Source organism: Abramis brama (assembly GCF_963993115.1).
Source record: "Abramis brama genome assembly, chromosome: 20".
Taxonomy (NCBI): domain Eukaryota; kingdom Metazoa; phylum Chordata; class Actinopteri; order Cypriniformes; family Leuciscidae; genus Abramis; species Abramis brama.
This window is the reverse complement of record NC_139982.1, coordinates 10,547,781-10,566,390: the sequence shown is the minus strand read 5'-3', so window position 1 is coordinate 10,566,390 and position 18,610 is coordinate 10,547,781. Positions and strand designations below refer to the sequence as shown.

The 18,610-nt window shown below is 40.3% G+C and overlaps 1 protein-coding gene across 1 annotated transcript; it reads left to right on the top strand.

Annotated features, from left to right (window-relative positions):
- Positions 1–333: 333 nt before the first annotated feature.
- LOC311071148 (uncharacterized protein) lies at positions 334–12,511 on the top strand. The gene is made up of 5 exons (XM_084095368.1): positions 334–488; positions 859–1,218; positions 1,289–1,404; positions 1,477–1,580; positions 12,106–12,511. Exons 1-5 carry the CDS (start codon positions 380–382, stop codon positions 12,236–12,238), a joined length of 822 nt encoding a protein of 273 aa, XP_083951494.1. The 5' UTR covers positions 334–379; the 3' UTR covers positions 12,239–12,511.
- The last annotated feature ends 6,099 nt before the right edge of the window (positions 12,512–18,610 follow it).

Genomic DNA, 18,610 nt, shown 5'->3' with positions numbered 1-18,610 from the left:
TATTTGTAAGTATATTTACACCATATAATATATTGATCTTAAATATATGGAAATATATTATCGTTCTGTAATGGTATAAGGAATTACCTCAGAATGCTTAAGCAACTTTGATGGACTTTATTTAAATGAAATACACCTCTTTAGCTATTGCTTAATTGACTGATTGATTATAGCTACCTTAAGGTGACTGTTGTTTGTTGTCATTTTGGTTTCATTTTGTTTTGTTTTTTGGTCTTAGGGCGTCATTTCATTTAAACCTTTTGCATGGGTTCCGCAGAAAATGGGCAGGTCAGTACTATTTAAATAAACGTACTCACTCTAGAGACCACAGCTCATCTGTGAACACATACTGTACAGTATCTGTAAGAAAGTGCACATAATGGAATCAGACATCTATTATGTAAATTTTGGAAAAAGAGATACTAAGGGGACAACTGGACCTCCAACTCCAAGTCGCCGCCCAGATGAAGGAAAAGCTCGAAAATCCAGTAATTATTAAATTTATTCTGAAGCAGAGATGGAAGTTTAATTGGAGGAACTGAGAATGATTGAAGGACTAAGAAATGTTACAAAAAATGTTACATAAAATTACAATCATTGTTCTCTAAGAATAATACGACAATGTTTATGAAATGCATTAACAGTTATTGTTTCTCTTTACTTGTTCAGCTTATGTTCTTGTTTGCATGTATTACTATTAATTTCCAATGATTTTCATTAAAAAAGCATGCAGAAGAATACTTTAAAAAGCCCTTTCAATTTCATATGAAGGTTGATTTTAGGTGTTATATCTTATACTATAGAGTGATTTTTTTTATTTATTGGTGTGTGTGTGTGTGTTTTTGTCTTGTTTGTCAGGAGGAAGTAGATGTTTGGTGTTGATGGCAGTGTGTCTCGGGCTCATTTGTGTTCTTCAGCTGGTCGACAGCAGTACAGGAGTACTGCAGTTCATCATGATCACAGAAGAGAGAGACCTGTTAAAGACGTACAAGAACACATTTGAAGAGTTCAGTCAGACTATCAAGAGCTTACAGGACAATTACACTGATCTAATGAATGAAAAAGACCAACTGCAGAACAACTTCAGCTCTTTGATTCAGAAGAAACTGGAGCTGGAGACCAGAGTCGAAAATCTCACTTCTGAGAAAAGCCAGTTACTGGAATTAGAAAGCAAAGTCACATCTCTGAGTGACGAACTAAAGGAAGCTTATGAAAAAGGTTAGTACAGTACCCTCCCCCCCCCCCTTTTCTTTATACAGTAAAAAAAGAAGAAGTGTTTTTCTGTTAGGATATCAGTGGGGTTGGTTTTTCATATCCAATGTGTCGATGAGCTGGTCTGACATCAGGCAGTACTGCAGGAATCAAGGTGGCGATCTGATCATTATCAACACTGAAGAGAAGCAGGTGAGAGTTTGTGTGAGTGTCTGTTAATCAGTGAGAGAAATCACACTTACTCCTGTTTTTATTCACACACAGAAGTTCATAACTTCATTAGTCAGTGAGAACGTGTGGATCGGTTTATCTGACACAGAGCAGGAGGGCAATATGAAATGGGTGGATAATTCAAACTTGAAACAAGGGTAAGAGCTAAAAAAGCACTGTTTATTTATTTGTTTAGTATTTTTATTCTTGTTTAAAAAAATCATCGGTGACACTTTAGAATAATGGTCCGTCATTAATATGTAACTATGCAGGAAGTACTGAAGGACTTATGAGTAGTTCTACATTAACACCTCAGCTACAACTAATAACTAATATGGAAACAAGCTTAACTAATCAGTAAGTAATATCGAATTTAGGACTAAGATAGTTCCTTCAAGTTTCAAGTTTGTATTTATTTATATGGCACATTTAAAAACAGCAAACAGGGCTGACCAAAGTGCTGAACAATACACAAGATACAGAACAAGGACATACCCACACATTCATGACAAAAGCTCACAATGAATTAAAAGCTAAAGAAAAAAAGTAGGTTTTAAGAGAGGATTTAAAAACAGTTAGAGATTGAGCCGCTCTGATGTAAAACGGAAGGCTGTTCCACAGCCTAGGACCAGCAATCACAAAGAATCTGTCTCCTCTATTCTTTAACCGTGATCTGGGGACAGAAAAAAGTTTCTGATCACCAGACCTCAGTTTTCGTGTGGGATTATGTGGACAGAGAAGCTCGGACAAATAGCTCGGTGCCAGATTATTTACGGATTTAAAAACAAAGAGAATAATTTTAAATTCAATTCTAAAATGCACAGGTAGCCAGTGCAGTGATAAAATAGGTGAAACATGATCAAATTTACGTTTTCTTTTGAGGAACTTTGCCGCAGCATTCTGTACTAATTGGAGACGAGCAATAGAGTGTTTGGGTATGCCATAGTAGAGGGAGTTGCAATAATCCAACCGCGATGAGCGCATGGACAGCAATCTCTAAGGTTTTCTCAGAAAGAGAGGATTTGTGTCACAGTGTCTGGTTGTGTTCCCCTGGTATCCACTAGATGTCCTCCTTTCCCCACGGTGTCATTCAAGAACTACCTTTCCCACAATTCCTGTATGTGTGATTGCACAGGTGTTTGTTATCTGTTCCCAGCTGTTTCTCGTTGTCATCTAGTTTGTTCCTGTATTTAAAGCCCTGTTTGTTCCATGTCCTGTGTGTATCGTTGTTTATGTCACACCGCGTTTGGTTTACCGTGTTCCCTGCCTGAGTCTGTTTGTTGTTTTTGTACTGCCTGTCTGGATATCGAACCCTGCCTGTTTGACTACTCTTTTGGATTACCCTTAATAAACCTCAATTTGACTGCACTTGGATCCACCTTGCTTTTTCCCTTGAGCGGATCGTGACAGAACGATACACCATGTATGGATCCAGCAGTACGGGGTTTCGGATCCTTCCCCCCACCACTGAGAAGGAGAGGAGGGGAAGACTCCAAAATTTAATGGCCCTACACCAGCAGGGTCAGACAGTGAGTTGTTTGTCTCAAACTTTTTGGACCTTATCGAGAGGCATGAACTATAATGATGCAACCTTGAAGGACCTTTTTAACCACTGTCTTGATGACCCGTTACCGCAATGGGAGATGAAGGGACTGGAGATCCTTGACTTTTGGGGGTTTACGAGGTATCTACACCACCGTAGTCACTGGGATACCCCAGCTTCGCCGGCATCTCCTAGCGAGATGTTACCACTGCCCAGCCGAGAGAGTGCATCACCGCTGCCCGGCCGAGAGAATGCTTCGCCGCTGCCCAGCCGAGAGAGTGCATCGCCGCTGCCCAGCCGAGAGAATGCATCGCCACTGCCCGGCCGAGAGAACACATCGCCGCTACCTATCAGGCCCGGAGCCGGATCAGTATCTGGGCGTCTTAGATTAAGGTCCAGCGTGAGGGACCCAGCGCTCATGTCAGCACAGAGGGCCCAGAGGATCAGCCAAACGGGGTTCCACAAGCTCATAGCATCCCATCAGCCTGAGCCCTCTTCACCGCTGGTCCCGTCCAGCACAGAGCCTGTGCCGGTGGTCCCAGTGCCGGTGGTCCCAGTGCCGGTGGTCCCTGTGCTGGTGGTCCCTGTGCCGGTGGTCCCAGTACCAGTGGTCTCGAGTCCGGTGGTCCGGAAACGGCGGAGGAGGAGGAGGAGGACTTCCTGCCTTCCCAATGGCCTGGAGGTCGTCCCCGAACAGCCCGCTGTCTCCCTGGAGGTCGTCCCCGAACAGCCCGCTGTCTCCCTGGAGGTCGTCCCCGAACAGCCCGCTGTCTCCCTGGAGGTCGTCCCAGAGCAGCCTGCTGTCGTCCCGGAGGCCGTCCCCAAGCTGCTTGCCCTGATGGCACCTCTCCAGCGTCTCGCCCTGCCGGCGCCACCCCAGCGTCTCGCCCTGCCGGCACCGATCCAGCGGCTTGCCTTGCCGGCACCACCCCAGCGCCTCGCTCTGCCAGCGCCATCCGAGGGTCTCGCCTTATCGGTTCCTCTTATACTATCTGCCCAGCCAGAGACTGTTCCTGAGCCGGAGCCAGTGTCTGTTCCTGAGCCGGAGCCAGTGTCTGTTCCTGAGCCGGAGCCAGTGTCTGTTCCTGAGCCGGAGCCAGTGTCTGTTCCTGAGCCGGAGCCAGTGTCTGTTCCTGAGCCGGAGCCAGTGTCTGTTCCTGAGCCGGAGCCAGTGTCTGTTCCTGAGCCGGTGGTGCCAGTTCCAGTGCCTGAGCCGGTGGTGCCAGTTCCAGTGCCTGAGCCGGTGGTGCCAGTTCCAGTGCCTGAGCCGGTGGTGCCAGTTCCAGTGCCTGAGCCGGTGGTGCCAGTTCCAGTGCCTGAGCCGGTGGTGCCAGTTCCAGTGCCTGAGCCGGTGGTGCCAGTTCCAGTGCCTGAGCCGGTGGTGCCAGTTCCAGTGCCTGAGCCGGTGGTGCCAGTTCCAGTGCCTGAGCCGGTGGTGCCAGTTCCAGTGCCTGCTCCAGTGCCTGAGCCGGTGGTGCCAGTTCCAGTGCCTGAGCCGGTGGTGCCAGTTCCAGTGCCCGAGCCCGAGGGGTCGTCTGAGCCGGTGGTGCCAGCTCCAGTGCCTGAGCCGGTGGTGCCAGTTCCAGTGCCTGAGCCGGTGGTGCCAGTTCCAGTGCCTGAGCCGGTGGTGCCAGTTCCAGTGCCTGAGCCGGTGGTGCCAGTTCCAGTGCCTGAGCCGGTGGTGCCAGTTCCAGTGCCTGCTCCAGTGCCTGAGCCGGTGGTGCCAGTTCCAGTGCCTGAGCCGGTGGTGCCAGTTCCAGTGCCCGAGCCCGAGGGGTCGTCTGAGCCGGTGGTGCCAGCTCCAGTGCCTGAGCCGGTGGTGCCAGTTCCTGTGCCTGAGCCCGAGGGGTCGTCTCCGCCCTGGCCGCCCGAGGGAAAGTCTCCGCCCTGGCCGCCCGAGGGAAAGTCTCCGCCCTGGCCGCCCGAGGGAAAGTCTCCGCCCTGGCCGCCCGAGGGAAAGTCACCGCCGTGGCCGCCCGAGGGAAAGTCTCCGCCGTGGCCGCCCGAGGGAAAGTCTCCGCCCTGGCCGCCTGAGGGACTGTCTGCTCCGCCCTGGCCGCCCGAGGGAGAGTCTGCTCCGCCTTGGCCACCCGATGGACTGTCTGCTCCGCCCTGGTCGCCCGATGAATTGTCGTCTCCGTCCTGGCTGCCCGAGGGACTGTTCGCTTCGCCCCGGCCGCCCGATGAACTGTTTGCTTCGCCCTGTTCCCCCTCTGTACTGTCTGTGTCACCCTGGCCCCCTTTGAGTCTGTTACCCCCTGTTTCTGTGTCCCTTCATGGACCTGGCCCCCCGTCCCTCCCCCTGATCCTCCACCTTGCCACCTCCCTCCTGAACTTTTGTTTTGTTCTGTGTCCGGTCTTGGAGTGTCTGGGAGCCACTCCGTAGAGGGGGGGTTATGTCACAGTGTCTGGTTGTGTTCCCCTGGTATCCACTAGATGTCCTCCTTTCCCCACGGTGTCATTCAAGAACTACCTTTCCCACAATTCCTGTATGTGTGATTGCACAGGTGTTTGTTATCTGTTCCCAGCTGTTTCTCGTTGTCATCTAGTTTGTTCCTGTATTTAAAGCCCTGTTTGTTCCATGTCCTGTGTGTATCGTTGTTTATGTCACACCGCGTTTGGTTTACCGTGTTCCCTGCCTGAGTCTGTTTGTTGTTTTTGTACTGCCTGTCTGGATATCGAACCCTGCCTGTTTGACTACTCTTTTGGATTACCCTTAATAAACCTCAATTTGACTGCACTTGGATCCACCTTGCTTTTTCCCTTGAGCGGATCGTGACAATTTGATCTTAGAGAGAAGACGTAGCTGGAAAAAACAAGAACTAATCATAGCATTTATTTGTTTTTCATATTTGAGGTTCTGATCCAATGTTACTGCTATTAAAGTTGTCATGGGGGCCAAAGAAAAGATAAGCTCGGTTTTGGATTCATTCAGAAATAAGAAATTTTGAGAAAACCACATTTTTACTTCTAGGCATGCAAAAAGAGATTTCAGAGCAGTATCTTTGTTGCGTTTCAGAGGCAAATAAATTTGTGTATCATCTGCATACATAGCAGTAAAATGATACGCCATGCTTTCTGAAAATGGAGCCAAGAGGAAGTAAATAGAGGGAAAAAAGAATGGGTGCGAGAATAGACCCCTGCGGCACTCCACAGGAGAGTTGAGCAGGCGAGGAAGAAGAATTACCAAGCTTTACAGAAAAACTTCTGTTTGTTAGATAAGATCTAAACCAACTGAGGACAGTTCCCTGGATGCCCACGAAATATTCAAGTCGGGATAAAAGAGTTTTATGATCAACTGTATCAAAAGCCGAGGTTAAGTCTAACAGTATTAGGATCACAGAGTCACCAGCGTCAGTTGCTAATAGTATATCATTAGAAACCCTTAATAAAGCAGACTCGGTGCTGTGCAGAGGCTTAAAGCCAGACTGGAAAGTTTCAAGAATTTGATTTGAGCTAAGAAAAGACTGGAGTTAATTGAGAACCGTTTTCTCCAATGCTTTTGTAATAAAAGGTAGTGTCGAGATAGGTCGAAAATGATTAAAATCCCTATCATCAAGTGAAGGTTTCTTGAGAAGAGGTGTAACATAGAGGATAGTACCTGTGCTCAAGCATTTATTCAGAAAAGACACCAAACTTGTTCCAACTGAAGCAAAAATTTGTTTCAAAATACGGGGAGAAAGAACATCAAGAGAGCAGAAGGAAGGTTTCAAGTGATCAACAATTTCTCTGAGAGACAGAAGAGAAACTGGGTCAAAGACACTCCATATGGCTGAAGAAAAACCCAGTTCAGGTGAGACAATAGCAGAAGGTTGTAACTGAGATCTTAGAGAGGTGATCTTCTCACATAAAAACCTTCACATACCGTAATGATACTGAGGGATTTGAAATCACATTTACAGGAGGATTTAGAGCAGAATTTAACACAGAAAATAAGGCTTTTGAACTATGATGGTGTTTTAAAATTAAATTAGAAAAATACTTAGATTTAGCAGATATCATGGCTTTCTGAAAAGCACTGAGGGAATTTTTCAGCATTTCATAAGAAATTTGTAGCTTATCACTTTTCCATTTACATTCTGCTCTTCTACATCTCAGAGAGCGGATGGCATTGAGCCATGGTTCAGTCTTAGGTTTTGGCTTCTTAGTTTTTAAAGGAGCAATGGTATTTAAAACCTCGGAGCATACAGTATTAAACAGACTAAGATGTTCTTCAGCATCCAAGTCGGGTAAGGGTGTCTCCAGGGACAGAGACAGAGACAGACACACCTCATTAAAGGTGTTAGTGAATTCATCACGGAAACAGGGAGAAAAGGAACGAGTCCATAGTGCAGTAAGAGTAATGTGCGATCTTGAAGGAGGAAAGGACATAGAAAACATTACAGGCATATGATCAGAGATCAGAGTGTCAAAAACCTGAACATCAGTAATGGAAACGCCATGTGAGAGTACCAGGTCCAGAATATGTCCATGAGTATGTGTGGGATCTTTCACCCACTGAACCATGTTAAATGAGTTGATGAGATTTAAAAACTCCATTGTTAGAGGTTTTGACTGACAGCACACATAAATATTAAAGTCCCCTACACTGTTAACGATTTTCTTGTATTTTTACAGTACAGTACTGTCAGCAAGGTTGCCAGCAAGTTACTGTATTTTGATTTACAGTAACTGTACTGTAATTTACTTTACAGTACACAAGATCAGTACTGTAAACTACAAAACAGTACTTTACTGTATTTTTACTATATTTTTGTAATGTTTCTGCTTCTGCTGTAATTAATTATACAGTATTGTACTGTAATATCTATATTGATACATTATTGTTAAATATTATAATTTTCAAATTACTAATAATGATAATATTGTATTTATATAATATGTAGTTATTACAGTATATACATTTACAGGTAATAATATTATAATGTAACTTCAGAATTACTGCAAATCAATCAATCCAAACAATGTTATTGTCAAAAAAAAATTGTATTAATCAATTACACTGTGTATTTGTGGAAAAAACACACATTTCATTTAGGAACATTGCATGTCCAGTACACCAGCACTTTACAGGTAAACAACTTTTAAAGGGATAGTTAAAGGAACAAGCCGACTTTTTGGGACTTTAGCTTATTCACCGTGCAGAGTTAGATAAGTGAAGTCCATACATACACTCTTCATCTCCATGCGTGCCGTAACTCTGTCTGACGCACCCACCGCTAGCCTAGCTTAGCACAAAGACTGGAGGTAAACGGCTCCAGCTAGCATACCGCTCCCAATAAGTGACAAAATAACGCCAACATTTTCCTATTTACATGTTATGATTTGTAAAGTCACAGCATGTACAAATAACAAGATCACATGAGACACAACCATCTTCTAACCGTATACATGCTGGGAACTATATTCTCAGAAGGCGAAGCACTACTTCTGCGGAGTGATTTGCTCGCAGCGCCTGAGAAGCCCCGTGGTGAGGAGCAGAGTTTGCGCAGAGTTGGAGTAAATCACTCCACAGAAGCAAGCAACATTTTCTATGGTTTTATTTATTTATTTATTTATTTATATGTTTGCTAGTATTTCATAGTTTGTATATAAAATAGAAAGATTGAACTTATTAATTAAAGTTAAAAATCGATTGTAGAATTCCAAGTTTTAAATCAGGATTTTTTCAAATGTGTCTGTCCATTAGAATGTACAGTGGGTTCAAAAGCCTGTTACTGAAATCACATTCCAGTAACTAGTCCAGTAATGCTGATGAAATTTCTTATATAAAAAATCTATATCACAGTACCGATACATTTTTGAAACTTTTTCATATGCAGAATATACAGTTCTTGAAGTGCTTGAACATATAGCTGATGGAAATATCTCAGATGTTGACTTTATGTGGAGTGATGAGGAAGATGGAGATGTAAGAAAAATATCAGTATTTAAAACTTTATAAAGTAAAATGACTAGCTTCTGGCCAAACGAACATACGGATTTGACTTAAATCTAAAGCATAACTTGAATATGAATATTTTTCTTACACAAACGCATCGCTTCGCTTCAGAAGGCCTTTATTTAACCCCCAGAGCCGCATGGACCACATGGATGGATGCACTTTTATGGACTTTCAAAACAGAAACAACCATTCACTGCCATTATAAAGCTTGGAAGCCAGGACATTTTTTAATATAACTCCGATTGTATTCGTCTGAAAGAAGAATGTCATACACACCTATGGCTTGAGGGTGAGTAAATCATGGGCCAATTTGAATTTTTGGGTGAACTATCCCTTTATAGGTATAGTACACCCAAAAATTATATTTGTCATCACTTACTCATCCTCATGTTGTTCCAAATCTGTATGAGTTTCTTTATTCTGCTGAACACAAAAGAAGATATTTTAAAGAATGTCTGTAACTAGACAGTTGACAGTAGCCATTGACTTCCATAGTATTTTTTCCTACTATAGCCTATATTTTCCTAATACATACTACATATTATATTATTATAATATAATATTATACGGTGGCCGAGAGAGCTCAACGCGCTGCAACTGAAGAAAACACATACAAATAGAAAAAACACCCGCAAATTAAGAAAACATCTTCATCAGTTTCACAACACATGTGTGCTCCAAATACTCACAACACAACCAAATACAGAAACGCGCTGCAAATAGGACAGAAAACAACGGAAATGTTTCCGGGGAACCCAATAAGTGACGGGCGGACGGCTGGGACGTGCTTATTGCTCGTGAGCTTTACCTATGCCCTACTCTCTTTAAAAGGGCAGACGGCAGAGCCCTTGAATTGGGCACTTTGGAGGGAGCGGGGCACTTGTGTGCCATGTTGATGAAGGGAGCAACGAAAGACAACGTAATTTCCTCATTATTTTCACCTGGGATGTTCCCATGACAACGCAGCGCGTGTCCATCAGCTGAATAGCTGTTCTTACCAGAAATATAGTATTATTGCTGTTAACATAACTGTTGCAAATAAATATACATTTTATACAACAAAGTTTTTTAAATATGCGTTATATCTGTGTGTGAGTGTCTCAACTTTAAAACTTGCCGTCTCATATTTGGACCCTAGCTGCATTCTAACATTTCTTATGAAACTTATTTTAACATAACATGACAAAATGTGTACAATGTAACTGATGTATAGATTAATGTCTTTCCCTCATGTTCTTTTTCTCTATCTTTATTTATTTATTTTAGTCTTCAGCTCATTGTTCTTTTTAGTATTCTTATGACATTGAACATATTGTAAATACATTTTGTATATTGTATACAATGTTGTATGTCATAAACGTGTCATCTCTGTATGTTTTGCAAAAAAAAAAATAATAATAAAAGTAGACAGCTGTAAGCACGTCCCAGCCGGGTCCGTCACTTATTGGGTTCCCTGGAAACATTTCCGTTGTGTTCTGTCCTATTTGCAGCGCGTTTCTGTATTTGTTTGTGTTGTGAACTTTTGCAGCGCGTTTCTGTATTTGGTTGTGTTGTGAGTATTTGGAGCACACATGTGTTGTGAAACTGATGAAGATGTTTTCTTAATTTGCAAGTGTTTTTCTATTTGCATGTGTTTTCTTCAGTTGCAGCGCGTTGAGCTCTCTCGGCCACCGTAATATTATCATTATTAGTAATCATTTTGTAAATTATAATAATATTTAGCAGTAATGTATCAATATAGATATTACAGTACAATACCGTATAATTAATTACAGCAAAAACAGACCAAATTACGAAATACAGTAAAATACAATAAAGTTTACAGTACTGATCTTGTGTACTGTAAAGTGAATTACAGTACAGTTACTGGCAATCGAAATACAGTAACTTGCTGGCAACTGTGCTGCTAGTAATGTACTGTAAAAATACAAGAAAATCGTTAACAGAGAAATTGTTTCAAAGATGCACACAGGAAATGCATTGATTGATTCCTAGGTTTATTTTGTTATGAATAAACAAATGTGCAATCTATAAAGCAAAAACCTTACAATTAAAGTTGAAATGTTGTAATGTTCAAGTTTTTGATCTAAAAAAAGAAAGATGAACAAAGAAAATGACTCTAACATGACCATATTGATTGATTCTAAGATAAACAATGTGCAATCTGGAAAACAAAAACCTCAAAATTAAAGTTGAAATGGTATACTGTTGAAAGGTTTTTGACCTTGAGAAAAAGCTTTAAGTATATACCAACAATTTTATATTTATTATTTAATTTTATGTTGGTACATTTTTGTGAAGTACACCTGTTTTGACCTGACGTCCATTGAAATGGACAAAAAAATTACAATTAAAGCCAAACATTTTTTTTTTTTTTTTGGTCTCATTTATAGAAGCCTCATTAGCTGGGAAAATTTACTTTTATATTTTTCTGAAACTTTAAACATAATTCAGGTCTGAATGGGTTAATGAGAGTGGCATCATTAAGAACTAATAAGTAATTATGACAACTTATAAAGAATTACTAATTAATTACTAATCACAACATTATCGTGTCTGTGATGTTAGCAATTATCTTTTTTTTAGCTTCAACGTGGTCATAAAATTCATTACTACTCAAGTGTTACCTAGTCACTCTTCAAGGACTACTTGTGATCTGGACCATTATTTTAAAGTGAAATAGATGTTTTTCACTTTAAAATAATGGTCCAGATCACTAGTAGTTCCTACATAGTGACTAGGTAACACTTGAGTAATTAGTGATGCATTTTATGACTATATTCAGAGTAAAAATTATGAATGATTACGTCTCAGACACACAATAATGTTCTTTATAATTTGTCAGTTAGTTAATAGATATTAATGAAGCTCATTAAGTAATTATTGATTACCTAATAAGGAATAATCTCCTAAATTGTATATTACTTACTGATTAGTTAAGCTTGTTTCTTTATTAGTTAATAGTAGTAGCTGAAGTGTTAATGTAGAACTACTCATAAGTCCTGCATTACTTTCTTCATAGTTACTTATTAATGACGGACCATTATTATAAAGTGTTACCTAAATAAATTCTGTTTACAGAAAATTATTTTACTTTAATGCACTTTGAATTCTACTCTAGCTGATTTTATACAGTGATTAAAGTTGATTCATGAATTTTGGTGTTCTGAATAACCTAAAATCTGATGTTATTTAGGTTTTGGTGGGAAGGTGAGCCGAATGACGAAAGAGGAATTGAGGACTGTGTTGAACTGAGATATTTTAGACCTGTCCTGAACTGGAATGATCTCCCTTGTTCTGCAATAAGAAAAGGGATTTGTGAGAAATAGGGCTTATCCCATTTTTTGTGTTTTTACTTGTTATTTTATTCAGATCACATAATTTGTGATTGAGGTTTAAAACTTTTAAAATAGTATGCTACTATCATTTTATGTAACCAGTGAGGGTTATTATTAAACACCTATTTACTGAGTACTGGGGTTTATAAGATTGTATGATTCAGATCATAACAGTGTCTGTATGCTCGGTTGATATACTTATGTACTGCCCCTTTAAGAGTTATGATAAACTATAAAGTTTGTTTGTGAAGTACTTGCTCAGCCAGTTTGTTCGTTTGTGGGTTATTGTTTTTTTTGTTTTTTTTAAATTATTATTATTATTCCTGCCCCTGTGAATATAACTGCAATTCTGATTGGAGAGGGGGGTGGGATTCAATGGCGGTTCTTATGAGTTTACAATCATTGCAAACAAATAGAAGTGACAGATTTTAATAGAAATCATGATTACGTTATACAGTTTAAAACAGATAGGAATAATAACTTGTTTTATGTGGGTACCAGCACATGTGGGAATTCAGGGTAATGAGGAAGCAGAGAAAATGGCCAAATAGATTTTAAATATGGACGAACCAAGTATATATATTTTACTCAGCAGATCAGAAGGAACACATTTAATTTTAGAAGCATGCAATAGGAAATTGCAAACACTTTGGGACTCATGTCAAACAGCCCAACACTTTCATAAGGTTCAAAGGAGTAAAACGAAATCTAAAAGCATTTATAACACAAGTAGAAGGGAGCAAGTCATCTTCACACATCTACTAACAAGGCATTCAAATCTTAATCACACATTACAGGGAAACATGTACAGGTTTATGTGATGTTTGTTTAGGAGTAGAACATGTAATGATGGTATGTAATGCATATGAAAGAGAAAGAAAGAGTCTTAAGGTGGAATTGCAATCATTGGGATACCAAGAATTCACAATAAGTAAAATACTAAATGATGGTCCAAACATAGGAAAACAGATAAATGCAATCATGAGATTTATTAGGATTAGTGGATTAAAAAATAGAATATAGTTCATTCTCCACACGTTGGTTTGCAACCCACCATAAAACCAAAAGAAGAAGAAGATGAGTGGGGGGAGAGACGGAGACTGCGTCCGAAAACTGATAAATGCTGCCTTCGGAGGACGCATTTCAAGATAGGAAGGTATCAAGGTACGTCCGAATGCAACGTTAGTTTCACTTCCTGTCTCCTGAGAGACCTTCATCTGATCGATTTTTGAAGGCAGCATATATGTATCCTTTGTTGCCTTTGATATCCCACAATCCTGTGAATGTAAATTTTTGATCAACGGCTTCTTGCAAGAAATTACTATTGTAGTCATTAAATATTCTCTTAGTTTTCACCAAAGCTCACTCTATTTTGCTGTAGATTAGGGCTGCACGATTAATTGCAATTTACATGTAATTGCACTTAAACCGATTTGAAATCACAAAGGTTGCAATTATTTTTTATGCGCAGCTTGTCGGCTCTGTAAACGCGGCTCACTCTGAAAGCACTGCGAGTTTGAGTCACTTATAATGTGCATTTGAAAAAGCAACACACGTCGAACATCTTTCCAAACATGAGAAGCATTTATGAGCCTCTTGTCCAACAAAAGACAACATTTAATAACACACTTTTACTCCAAACTCACTTCATAAGGACAGCTGAGCTCCTCCTTCTGGGAGGTGATGTGCTTCTTACACAGAATAAGGCAGTCGTGTGTTTATTAGTCATGTTTAATCAAAGTGTTTCAATCTTCTGTTTATTCAGCTACAGATAGTATGATGCCCATAGGGATTTCCTGGAATGATGTGCGTTATCATACTTCTGCTGCGGGGCATATTTGGCGTGTCTGCGTGAGAGCGCCCTCTGGCTTTCAGATGGAGCAGCATTTACTACCGATCAGCTGTGTGCCAAATCGTGAGCGGTTTCATTGCGATTAATTGTGCAGCTCTGCTGTAGATCATTAAACCGTAACGTTGACTGTCTGAAGTCTGTCTGAAAACAGTTTCGTGATGAACCTTCGTGCGCAGACGTTGCCTGCAAAGTCATTGCCTGATAGGGCAGCGAGTTTAAGCCTAAAATAGCATAACCACTAATTAAGTGAGTTATACTTATATGTTATGGGTAATAAGGGTTGTGGAGACTATATGTTTTTTTATATTATGTACAAGAGCCTGCTTCTAAGCGCAGCACAAAGCTTCGTGAATTATTGTGACTGAAATCAAGAACTGTTTTAATGGCTATTTACATCAACTAGTCATTTGAGTTTAGTTTATTTCGAGGACGAGACTGACCAGGCCACACTACAATCCCTGCTGACATCGCGGAGAGAACCGTGCTGCCCTTCTGCCGTCTGCCGGGGAGAGGACGATCTGCCGCTTCCAAGGAGGAAATCGCGGGATCCAGCTGCCTTAAAAAGTTCAGGGGCCGGTTTCAGAAAGGAGGTTCGACCAACTCTGAGTTAAAACTTAAACTCTGAGTTGACTTACCCTGAAATGGGAAACTCTTGAGTTTTACAGAACAGCTGAAATGAGTTAGTTCAATCAACTCTGAGTTGACTGACTCTGAGTTACGCGCGTGCACCACAACTATAAAAAGCCATTATCAATGGAGTGCAGATATTATGAGTCACCATGACAACAGCATATTTCTCACCAGCAGAACTGGATGAGCTTCTGCAAGCATATGGAGAGTACGAACACATATTATTATTATTTTTTAAATATCGGCTGCAGCAGCGAAGGAAAGAGAGTTAGCTAGGGAGAAAATAGATGCTCGAGTCAATGCGTAAGTTTACATTTTAATTACTGTTATACAGTGATGGGTGTAATTAATTACTGTAATAGTAATAGTAATCTAAATACTGTATTTTAATTAAAGGGATTACTCTTAATTCTTCTGTAATTTAAAGTAAAATCTGATGTAATTGCATTAGACTATAGAACAATTCTGTATATTTAACATACATGTTTAAAAGGTATATTTTTAATGTAACCTTCTCCCTCTACACACTTTGGTCAATTCAAGAATAATTCATGCAATTGTATATTGTTTATTTGAAAGCATTAAAAGTGCAGTTTCTTGTCCCTCCTTGTTGTTCAAGTGGTTGAGGTTGATATGGGATTTAGTAATTAGTAATAAGTAGACCAATACTTTCTAAAGATAGTCATTATTACATTCATCTAATTACACTGTTGAAGATGTCATTTGTAGTCAGTAATACAAGTAACTCATCAATAAGGACGTACTAGCAACAGTGAGCGAACTACGAGAAGGACGAAGTGACGAACCCGGCTGGGACGTGCTTATTGCTTGTGAGCATCCCTATGCCCTATTCCCTTCGAAGGGCAGACGGCAGAGCCCTTGAAGTGGGACTTTGGAGTGAGCAGAGCACTAGTGCACCATTATGTAGCCGTTTGGATCGCACTTGATGAAGGGCGCAATGAAAGACAATGTAATTTCCTCATTATTTTCACCTGGGATGTTCCCATGACAACAGCAGCACGGTGTCCATGTTAGCATAACGGTTGCAAATATATATTATATATAATATAATATATAATATAATATAATATATAAGTTTTAGCTCAAAATATTTTTATATAGCATGTTAAAATTGTCACTTTTTGAGGGTGAGCAAAAATGCACTGTTTTTGTGTCTGTCCCTTTAAATGCAAATGAGCTGCTGCTCCCGGCACAGAGGGCGGAGCTTCAATAACTCTTGTCCTTAGCAGCTTCGATTACCTCACACACACATGCACTGAAAATTTCAAAAACTTTTAGTCTTTTATGTTCAAACCGGAGTCAGACAATGATGGAGAGACTCAAGAAGAAGTGACAACATGTAGAAGCAACAGGACATTTCTGAATGGTTAGTTGATGAATTTATGTATCTTATTTGTAGTTATCTTCTAGTCATTGATTAGCATATTCTGTCTTGATAATCTATAAATCGTGTTCTGGGGCGGGGTTTATGTAAATTCTAGGGTTGGTGATGTCACTAACCCGGGAGGAATGTGGTGTAGTCTCTACCAGCCGTTTGTTGTAGTCCTTAAAAAGTGAATTCTTTCAAAGCAAATATCTCCCTTTGCTTTGAACTTTTAGCATCGTAACTCTGCAGATGTTGTTTATGCTCAAACAGCAACATTACACACTAACTAAAGTTAGAAAAGTGAAATCATAAACAACCACCCCTTTAAAACATGATTAAGTAGATTAAGGCCTACTCCTGTCTTAATTTAAACCCTGTCTGGGAAACTGCCCCCAAAGGTTTCACAAAGTTATTCTTGCCACTATATCTTATGGCTTCCTAAAGACAAGTTTATGGGTAAATAAAATATTAATAATAAAAATATAATGATTATCAAAACACATTTTAAATATAATGTAGTAATTTTATTATAGCACTCATGTTCCTGAGCTGTAGAGGTGAAGGACCTATGTTTTCTGGCTTTCGAGGGGTGCACATGGGTCAAAGACGAGACGTCAACATTTTGGTGTCTGCATCAAATTAAATTTACAGAAGTAATTTGATATACATGAGAAAAAAAGAAAAAAAAACAACAACAAAAAAATGCAAGTAAAGTGTCTACTTTAATATTTCAAATAACTTTTGTGAAAATAAAATGGCAACATATGGGGAAAATTATGTTCCAAAGTGTAAAATTGTCATTGAATTTGAATGTGAATGACATTTTAGTGGGTGTCTACTGTAAATCATGGTAAAAATGTATGATAGTCATTATTTTTTGGTCAAAACAATACAATAATAAAATTAAACAGGACACATTATAATGTGCAGAAAAAAAAGAAAAAAAAAGAAAAAAAAATTACAGCTGTATTACACTTTTTTTTTTGCAATTGTTTATAAATATATTACAAATATACACTTGACAAGGTAACAATGTGCAATAACGTTTCAGTTTCACAGTGCTATAATGAATGCTATATCTATAAGTAAACAATGTGTGCATTGAATGTGCATATTGTAAGGCCCGTGAAATTGGTCCAAAATACCGGTCCGCCAATACACAGGGAAGGTTATCACGTGTTCTGTCCTTACTCGTGCAAAGTATTGGTTGGTTAAATTTACAATAATCAAATGCTCTGGAATAGAGAGAAGATGCAAACCCAACTTTAAGAAATACGTGAGGCTGAGAGCTCTCACTCTCAACCTCACGGGCCAATCTGAGGTACAGAAAAGGCCCCGATCTCCCTGCTGCACTTCCTTAAATAGACAAGCCTTTTCACCTGGAACCATGTGCTAACAATAGAAATTTGCATTCAGAGGTACACTGTAACACCTCTTGGGGGTGCGTGATTTGCTTGAGAGACCAACCCCTCCTTGTATGCTAGTTATCCATAAACCTTCAAAAACCTTATTACCTTGTGTTTTACTTATTCTGGAAATAGGACATTTGTACCAGTCGCACTGTGACATTTTAAATGATACCAAACATGAAAATACTCTGTGATAATCATTTACATTAAACTATACATTTTCTTAGGAGAAACCAGGTGATCATCTGAGCATGAGAGAGAGGGGGTGAGGGGAGAGGGAAAGAGATGTAGATTAGGATGACTCGGAGGTGAGACTTTCGTCTCAATGGTGCACGAGGGCCAGTTCAAATGATAATCTCCAGAGAGGTCCTTTTGTCCTCTCAGGGCCTGGCCACCCCCAAAACAGACTGTCTGGAATTTCCTAATTTATCAATTCTTACAATATTGTGCATTAAAACACTACTCGGCACAAGAGGGACAAACCCAGGGAGACCCTTCAGGAGGGGTTTCTACAAGCCCCACACAATCAAAATGAAACCACTGAAATGGACAGTTCTGTTCGTCACATGCCACCATCTCTCTCAGGTCCATGACAGAGACACCACAGTGCTTTCTTCCTCTTAACAGTGGTGTCTTTTTTGCCAGCCTGCTTTCTTGGCTTTTTATTACTCACTTTCTGTTGCTGGAGAACTCTGCTGTTCAAAGATGCTTGGTCGGTAGGTTGTCCGGTGAAATATTGTGCTACCAATTCAGGGAGAGACACCTCTTTGAAAAACTCCAGTGCCTTTTGAAGTCTTGGCTTCCAAAAATCAGTCTCCGGGGTGATGCGCATAACAACACAATCTTTCAGTGTCCAGACGACAAATTCACAGTAAGCGCTGTCAAAAATGTGTGTCTGTACTTGGCTGTAGTACTGGTGACCTTTTCTCAGATACACCTGTCCATCTACAAGTTGAAGGCAGAAGTTCCTGTCGTTGGAGGAACATGCATTGAGGATTGTGCAGTGTTTGTATTTTGAAGGACACTTAATTTCAATTTAGCCTTTCCCACTGCAGGTACACCTCACATGGCATCTGGTGACGCTC

Excerpts from the sequence above, each read along its gene's own strand:
- LOC311071148 (XM_084095368.1), top strand. The coding sequence starts at position 380 with ATGGAATCAGACATCTATTATGTAAATTTTGGAAAAAGAGATACTAAG. Across the intron at positions 1,405-1,476 it reads TCAACACTGAAGAGAAGCAG|AAGTTCATAACTTCATTAGT; the intron begins GTGAGAGTTTGT and ends ATTCACACACAG. Across the intron at positions 1,581-12,105 it reads AATTCAAACTTGAAACAAGG|GTTTTGGTGGGAAGGTGAGC; the intron begins GTAAGAGCTAAA and ends GATGTTATTTAG.